At 40.3% G+C, this 9,461-nt stretch overlaps 1 protein-coding gene across 8 annotated transcripts in view; it reads left to right on the top strand.

Moving 5' to 3' along the window:
• The window catches only part of TRAF5 (TNF receptor associated factor 5), a 42,565-nt gene extending 39,937 nt beyond the window's left edge, over window positions 1–2,628 (top strand). For all 8 annotated transcript variants that reach the window (XM_036234488.1, XM_036234485.1, XM_016166503.2 and 5 more), the window contains one exon: window positions 126–2,628. In XM_036234488.1, the coding sequence (XP_036090381.1) occupies window positions 126–703 (578 nt within the window). In that variant the 3' untranslated portion in view covers window positions 704–2,628. The remainder of the gene's footprint in view (window positions 1–125) is intronic.
• Window positions 2,629–9,461: the final 6,833 nt, after the last annotated feature.

Genomic DNA, 9,461 nt, shown 5'->3' on the forward strand with positions numbered 1-9,461 from the left:
GACGTTGAATTCAGTTCATCTTCAGGGTGTCAGGATTTTACTGGTTCTCTTCAGATAACAAAACTTCACTTTGGGCAAACCTGAAGACAATTCTGAGGCCTATAAATCTGTTTTCTTCTTTGCAGTTGTTCTGGAAGGGGAGACGAACAAACATGATGCCCACATTAATATTCATAAAGCACAGCTGAATAAAAATGAGGAGCGATTTAAACTGCTAGAAGGCGCCTGCTATAATGGCAAGCTCATCTGGAAAGTGACAGACTACAAGATGAAGAAGAGGGAGGCACTGGACGGCCACACGGTATCCATCTTCAGCCAGCCTTTCTACACCAGCCGGTGTGGCTACCGGCTCTGCGCTAGAGCATACCTGAATGGGGACGGGTCTGGGAAGGGCACGCACCTGTCGCTGTACTTTGTGGTGATGCGAGGAGAGTTTGACTCACTGTTGCAGTGGCCATTTAGGCAGAGGGTGACCCTGATGCTTTTGGACCAGAGTGGCAAAAAGAACCACATTATGGAGACCTTCAAGGCTGACCCCAACAGCAGCAGCTTTAAAAGACCTGACGGCGAGATGAATATCGCCTCTGGCTGTCCCCGCTTCGTGGCTCACTCCACTTTGGAGAATGCCAAGAACACCTACGTTAAAGATGACACCATGTTCTTGAAAGTGGCTGTGGATTTAACTGACCTGGAGGATCTCTAGTCACTGTTTCTGGGATCATAAAGGACTTCTTGGGTCCAGAACCGTGGAGGAGGAAACTTTTGATTATTATAGTGACTGAATTTAAACCCAGGACACATTTGTATTTATGGATTTTTGCCTTCAGTATTTGAAGTCAGTTTAAAGTTTCCTGAGTGCTGTCTTCTTTTTACATTTTACTTGGTCCCAGTTTGAAACTTAAAACATTTAGGATATCCTCTCGTTATTTATATTTTTCTAGCTCTTGAAAGATGATGAGTTTCCTCACAGCAAGGTTTAGGACATCTCTCTTTTACTGGTGCTTAGCATGGGGTCTCAGGGTAGGCACTGTGTCTTGTAAATGTTATTGAGCACGCAGACATAGAATTCCCAGTTGAAAAGCTTTGGTATGTTATCATTTGGCCTGCTGATTCCAGACATGACCATGAGCCTACTGTTAGGGTAAGTTGTTCCAGATCACTGGATGGATGGTATACTTATGTCCAGCTGGAACAGACTTTCTTTGGTCAAATGCTAAATTCTACACCTTTAAATATTTTCATGAAATCCACCAGTAATCAGCAAGCACAATTTTGCAAAGCTGCACAATAATTGGTGAACAGAGTAAGCATCTTCATTCTCTCTGCTGAAGTAAACCAGAAAGTACCTTATAGCATTCATATAAGGAGATATAAACATCCACCTAAAGTTCAGATTTTGTTAGGTTCGACCATGTAAAAAAACTATTTTCATGGGTCAAAAACGAAATAGTAATAGTTTCAAAAAGTTTAACTTAATAAATGTATATATTTATATGTATACAAATAACTTAAAGGTATTTTTGGTAATAATAGTAAAGTAATGTGAGGATGGGCAGAATTTAGCATATGATGGAGAAAATGTCATAAATGGATAAGAGGAATTTAAAACCTAGGGAAGACACCATTATAAGTTCTTATGGGTGTCAGTACTCCCATTCAACCCTGATTGCTAAAAACGGTATCTATGATTTTTGAAGGAAAGTTTGAATTCATAAATTGGTATGAAAACAGGCATTTACATAAACTCGTGGCTTTTCTTGTTAAAGTCCTAAGTACTTTGTGAACAGAAGTGATTATGATCTTGTGCATCTATCTATACGGGCCTAAGGGTGTATGCGCAAGTCGAGAAGAGTCCTTCTGACTCTTGATAAGCCTGAGCTTAACAAAAATACCTAGTTTACCTGAGCCTTAATTAATTGTTTTACAACTGAGCATTACTCACACTTGGCCTGGCTCTCTTGAGCATACAAGGACAAGTGCCATGGGCTGAGAGCCACTTAGTGCAGTTCACTCAGATGATGACCTGCACCTACAACTTCTGAACAGTTAACCTGAAAGAGCAAGTATGATTTATATCAGTTGCTTCTGGCATAATTGGAACTTTCTTAATCTCTTTCGTGAAATATTTCAAGATCCTCAAGTCTCATAGGGCAGAAATCAACCCAAAGGGTTAATTCAAAGAAATAAGTTCACAATTGAAATATACTAAAGAACTACACTGTAGCGGCTGGTGGATCCTGGTTCGGCTGACAGTCAACAAGTCACCTCGGACTAAGGGAGGAAGCCTTTCTCTAGACCACACAGGTTGTTCTGCAGGGTTTGTTTCCAACGTTTCCAATCAAGTCCAAGGTCACCCTTGAACTCCGTAGGAGTGGAAGATCATACTGTTGTAACTAGTTTTAAGTAATTGATGTGAAAAACATTTTAAAGTGAATTTCTCAAATACTGGTTTGTGTTTTAACCAACTTCTCCGCATAAAAAGTGTAAGTCATGGCATGATTTGCTTAGAGTTGAGAGTTCCTTCATCATTGAATCAGTGATCACAGAAGTAGTCTTTTCCCACAAAGAGTCGTGATTTTTGTTTTAAAGAAGCAGTTCCACATAAATTATTTTTCCTCTTGTGTGATATGAATGGTTATTTTTATTCCATATTGATAAAATTTACATTTTTATCTCCATTTTGGTTTGATTTTGCTTCCCAGTGAAAAGAAAACAATACACAGGTCATAAAGTGGGAGTTAACCTTGAGAAAGATATGTGCAGGATTAAAGTAGGGTCAGGAGGTGGGGTACGTGATAATGCACATTAACAGATCTGAATTCCGACCCCTGATCTCCCAACGTGATGTCTTCAGAGGAACAAGAAATAGTAATGGCCAAGTTCAATTCCCAGTGCCAATCTTGATGCAAGTAAACAGGACAGAGAGCTACCAACACTTTGTGTGGTTTCTTGGAAAGTCAGTCCACACTATGGACTACCTATTTAAAAAAAAAAAAAAGTGGTCAGAAACATGGGTTTTAAACTTAAGAATTCTGGGCTGGAGATAAAGCTCGATGGATACCCAATAGGGGACCCAGGTGGTGAAATCACCCAAGACCACCATGTTTTAGGGGAGGAGGAAGAGCCTACAAAACATTCGGAGGCAGAATGGGCAGAGCTAAGAGAAGTACGAGGAAGGTGGGAAGGGAAAGGAACGTCAGCAGGATCCAGTGCCACCCTGTAAAGAGCAGTCGCTCCCAGCATACCCCACAGTCGACTCTCGAACTCATTACCACCCCCGTGCTGCTCCTTCCTCAACATCTCTTATCCTGACCTTTGCCTTAAGTTACAGACTCATATATCGAAGCACCTGCAGACCATCGAAAATTAGAAGTCCTACAGGTATTTTAAAGTCCATTTCACCATAACTGAACTGGATATCTTTCCACTCTCTCCTCCACTGCCAACCTATCACTCCTCTACCCTAGTTAATGACATCATCATCCAAGCCAGAAGTTTGGACACTATTCTAGATTTCTCCCCACTGTCCCCGTCCAATCATCCACCCAGTTCTGCCAATATGACTCCCAGATAATTTCTTTACATTATCCCTACTTACTATTTCTACTATATTCCCATCCTCAATACCTACTATACCCTATTGCAGACTACATCTTTTGCTACGCAACTGTTCTATTTTTTCCTTTCACTTCTTTCAAACCCAAGTTCGCACCGCCATCCAGTAATCTCTCTCAAATGAAAATCAGAGAATGCCTCCCCACCCCACCCCGTGGCTCCATCACCCATAGGACAAAAACCAGCCTCCTTGCACGCCCGCCTCTGGCCCTCCAGCCTCATCTTCAGCCAGTTCTCCCACTTTGCTATTAGCAACAGCTCACCAAGCTGTTTGCCATTTGCGCTTGTGTTACACTTCTAACTAGAATACTCTTCTCTACCCTCACCTTCTTTGCTTGGTTAATTCTTGCTAAGATTCTGCTTTGGCCTCACCATCTCCATGAGGCCTTCCCAAACTACTTCTACTCACAGTACACCCCACCCCACCCTTCACTAGGCCAAGAGCACCTGCTCTCTGCTATATACTTCCTTGTCTACACCTCAATTGCTGGACTTTTTTTTTTTTCCAGAAAACAAGTGTTAATTGACTATGTATTTGTCACACTTTATGTTAGGTTCCAATAGAGCAAATATTGTCTCTGTCCTCATAAAACTTATAATCTGGAGGGCAACCACAAGTAGTGAATCGAAGTGATCAATGTATAAATGTTCCCAGTCTCCTCCGTCTGATAATGACTTTGCCTGTCAATTCCCACCCTCCACCACCAAAAATGTCACTCTCAGACCACTTCTGATTGTTTGTGATGCAAAATAAGAAAATATTTCAAAAGAGAGCCCTAGAGGCAAAATTTATGAAGAAAAAGTTACACCAATCCACACAAGGATTAAAGAGAATTAAAAAAGGAATATGGATTTACGGGAACTGTTGGGAATTGTGACTTGGAACCCCTTTGATGCTTTTTTAATTCCAAGAGACCATTAAAGACTAAAGTAGTTTTACAAAGTACTTTTGGCTGTTTGAATTACACTTGTTTGAATGAAACTCCATGTGGAGACTAGACTCTGGCTCCAGCACTAATAAAACACTTGAACAAATAAGTATATAATTGCATAAGTTATAATAAATGTCTTGAAGGAAATGACAGAGAGCAGTAGAAGAATAATAGGGCTAGGCTGGGGAAAATGTGTGTATACTTAGGGCTTTCAGGGAAGGCCTTTATGTTGAAGTAATATGATATTTAGTGTTCATGTAACATGTTTTGTGACCGCCCAGCTCTCTCGAACACACTTTTAATATCTGAGGAATTTCCTGTGAGAAAACGTGCCTCCTTGACCTGCCGTGCAGCACAGGCATGTGACCGAGGCCCCACCAATCAGGCATCGCCGTGCAAAGCTTCAACTTGAAAGATGAAGTTAGAAAGATTCAACTTTTCTTTTCGCAAGAAAAATTTGCAAGATTTTTATCAAAGTCTGGCTACCTGGTGGCGAAGGGGCGGAAGCACTATAGGCAGAGCTTCCGGCACCCCCACCCTTATTTTCATAGACTGTTTCTAAAAGTTGTGGTTTTGGCTTCCAGCTGTGGCGCAACAGTGGATTTTCCCAAGAACACTGGCTGTGCCCCTCCCACATCTGGCCTCGTCTTCTTGGAGATTCTGTGGGCTCCACATATTAATAAGATCTCTTTCTCAGCCAGAACGGATTCTGCTGTTTGTTACTAAGAACCTGTCTGAGTCAAGCTGAGCCCTGAAAGATGAGCTAGTCATTGGACGAGCAGGTGGGATGAGATCTGGGGCAGAGGGCACTGAGGAATACAGTTATGCGCCACGTAACGACATTTCAGTCGACCACGCGTGTATGATGGTGACCGTAAGAGTACACTGGAGCCGAAAAATTCCTGTCACGTAGTGATGTCATGAAGTCACAGCTCAATGCATCACTCCCATGTTTGTGGTGATGCTGATGTAAACAAACCTACCGTGCTGCCAGGTGTACAAGTACGTACTGCATGATGATGACAATAAATGACTGTTACTGGTTCATGTACTTACTATACTACATGTTTTATCAGTATTTTAGATTATACACTTTCTACTTATTTAAAAAAAAAAATGGCTTGCTATAGAACAGAATCCTGGGTTACGCCGACAGCAGCCACGTACATCTCGTGTTTGCCGCATCTATTGATTACATCATTTTTGCTTGTGCTTGATTTGATCTTGTGTTTTGTACAGTAACATGCTATACAGGCTTGTAGCTTAAGAGCAATAGTCTATATACCATATAGCCTAGGAGTGTGGTAGGCTATACCATCTAGGTTTGCAATGTTTGCACAATGACAAAATCACCTAATGGCGCATAATGTATCCTGGTTGTTCAGTGGTGCATGACTGTAAAAGAGCCGGTTTAGGGACTGAGAAGAGGCCAGGGTGGTGACAGTCCATTAGAAGAGGGGAGAGGCACTCGATGAAGTTAGAAAAGAAGGCAAGGCACAGAATCTAGTGCTGAAGTCGCAGCAAGAACTTTGTGTTTTAAGTAAAGTGTTATTAAACTTGACAAGCTTTTAGCGGGGGAATGCATGCTCTGACTAATGTATTCTAAAAAAATTAGTGTGAAGCACAGATAAGAAAGGGACTAGAGAGGAGGACATGGGAAGAGTATTAAGGTTACATCACACTGCAAATGTGTACATGGCTGTGCCCTTACTAGCTAATAAACTCCTTAAAGCTAAAAACCATGTCTCATTCTGTTGCAGAAAAGTTGCAAAAATTTGACCAGTGAGAAACCAAGCAGCACTCAGAAAGTTGGAAAACAGGTTTATTATGCAGCCGCCCCAGAGGAGCCCTGGGGCTCATTTGCAACATGCCGTATGTAGATCTTATTCGGCATGGGCTGATTGGTTAATTTGTCCTCAGATGGCTACAAAGCACTCGAGCTGCTATGGGTTGCATGCAGTTACAAAGAGTTGCAAAGCGTGAGAGTTGCTGGGAGGTACAGGCAATTACATTTGTTGCTTACAACAAGCAGAAGGGAAGATGAGAGTCTTTAGTTAATTTTGAGTATGGCCTATGCAGCAAGCATATTTACAGAAGCAGAACAAAGAGCCGATTAGCCTTTTGAGTGAAAATTCCTCTTCAAGTGCACAGAGGATGTCCAGTGTATTAAACTAAACTGTATATATATATATAATAATGCACTGAATCTTTATAATAAATCTGCTAGGCAGGTTTTATGCCTAGTTCATAGACTAAAAAACTGGTCGAGAGATTTATGTGTTGTGTAGGCACTGTCCTAAGAAGTTTACATAATAACTGTATATTAATGCAGTAATCCTTACAATTTTCTTGAGTTATATCCTATTTTATCCCTGTTTTACAGATGAAGCAATTGAGGCACAGAGAGATTATGTAATAAGCTCTAGGTTACACAGCTAATAAGTGGCAAAGCCAGAATGTGAATCTAGGCACTCCTAACCACTAGGTGAGACTACCTCACATGGGTACTTATTAATTCTACATGTTTATGCTAAAATATGAATTTAAATGAGTTAAAATATATTAGTAACTGTTGTGGCGCATTCACATCCAAGACCCATGGAACCAATTGAAATTATGGGCTTTTATTAGCAAACCGGCGACTGACTCTCTCCACCACTCAGGGTCAGAGAATCAGCCCCGAGCTTCCAGAGGAGGCAGTTTATAAAGCCTGAAACAACGTCCTGGTGGTCTTGATCAAGCAAGCAAGCAGATTACAAGAGCAGAAGTTGGCTGTTATCGACTAGTACAAAGATTTATTGTTTCTGGGGGACTCCTAAATCTTGTAGCCAACAGGGCCTGGTAGACAGTTTTGTTATCCGCACCCCGGAGGCAATGTTGTTTTTTTCTTGGGAGTTGGCACCTGAAGATATCTTTCCCTGTCTTGTCCTTGGGACTAGCTTACTGGGGAATTTTTTCACTTTTACAGTAACCACTAGAATAAAAATAGAATGTATAACTTTCAGACTACTAGGAAAAAAAAAACTGGAAAAATAAACTTTATCAAACCAAAGACAGAAAACAGGAAGCATCATACATAGAAAAACAAGTTGGAATTAAATACAAACACATAATTATGAATAAATTAAATTTTACTATTAAAAAAGGAAATATCTCTAACGTGGGGGGCATATATAACATGGGATGTCACTTGTAAAATTCTTAATCTTTTACCAGGAAATGATAAGGGGCATCTCTTGCAGAGTTCTTAATCTTTTTAGTAAACCTAGTTTTCTTCCCTTCTTTCTTTGGGAAAAAAGCCCTACCCTCTCAAATCCTGATAATTGCTCCAAAACTGGTGACTCAGATCCTCTAGCTATTGATAAGGGTCATTGGCCCATTGTTAAGCAGAAATGGTGTTAGATCAGACAGGGCCCTTAGAGTCTGATTCGGGATGGAAACTTTAGCCAAAGGTCTTTTTTACTATTTAAGAAATATATTAACCAGGCCTGTTTCCCTTTACTCACTTAATAGGAAAATCAATAATATAAATTAGTAGATATATGATTTAAATAACAAGTTTGTCTCTTCTTTTCCTTGTCTAGGGACTGAGGCGGCACTTCAGCAAGAAACCCAAGACCCACCCTGACTGAGGCAGACAAGGAAAGAGCTCCATGAAACCCCAATAGGCAGGGACAAGGGCCCTTCTCAGCAGGAACCAGATACAGAAGAAGAAACCTCCCATCCCTCAACATCCATACTAATAATAAGTGGGTTCATAGCTCTTGGAAAAGAGGCAGGAAAGTTAGGGGGTTTTGAGTCTGCCTGCAAAGACACTGAGGTCATCCTATCCTAGAAGGGGTCCACCCTAATCTGCCCACAATTAAGCAAGCCAGATGGCATTTTTTAAAATTATACAAAGAAAAGTAAACAGAGAATTAGGTACCAGTTTAAGCCAGTCACTCACACTTGCTCAGTGAAGACCCCAACAACCTTCAACTCACCTGAGCCTCATTATACAATTATTATAATATGAAGTTCATTAATATCATTAAAACAGACTGAATTCTGGGAATGAACATGCTCAGAAAGCAAAATGATGACTCAATGAGTCCTGTCAATCTTAGTTGTCAATCAAGGAAGCCACCTAAGAAAAATAACCACCAATAGCAAATAGGGATAAAAATCCCAAAGGCTTTGTTACTAGGCCTTTTGAGTCACGCTTCTCTTGCTCAGGCCCACTTCCATCTCTGGAAGTGTACTTTCCCTTCTACTGTATTTCCTTCCTACTGTATTTCGGTGTCTTGCTCAATTCTTTGCAACATCAAGAACCTGGATAAAGTGCCTGGAGAGAACCCCCACTCTCCAGTAACACATATAAATGTTTATTAAATACATATCTAAAATAAAACAACTAATAACTCCATTTCTAGGTATACATTCAGAAATACTCTTGCATATGTGTACTAGCAGACACATGAAAGTTTACTACTAGCATTGTTTATAAGAGGAAAAAAAAACTGGGAAAAACAAAGGATGGCATGGATGTAGAGCAACAGAAACTCTAGTACAACCACTGAAGAACAATTTTACAATATCAAAGTTGACTTGTGTAAACTCTTTCTCCCTGCAATTCCATTTGTAGACATGTTTAAAAATTCTTGCCTATGCACAATATGATGTGTATAAGAATGCCCATTAACTTGATTTATAATGGCAAAAATCAGAAATTGTTAAATTACTAGGAACGGGAGAATGGATAAATTGCTTTATAGTCAGACAATGAAATTCTTTTTGGCAGTTACAATGAAAAAGCTAGAACTACATGAATCAACGTGGATACTTTCATAAACATAATTTGGGGTGATAAAAGCATGTTAAACAATGGTATCATTTATGAAGTTTAAAAACATGCAAAGCAATACTTTATGTTAC

The sequence above is a fragment of the Rousettus aegyptiacus genome, unplaced genomic scaffold (assembly GCF_014176215.1).
Source record: "Rousettus aegyptiacus isolate mRouAeg1 unplaced genomic scaffold, mRouAeg1.p scaffold_m13_p_17, whole genome shotgun sequence".
Classification (NCBI taxonomy): Eukaryota; Metazoa; Chordata; class Mammalia; order Chiroptera; family Pteropodidae; genus Rousettus; species Rousettus aegyptiacus.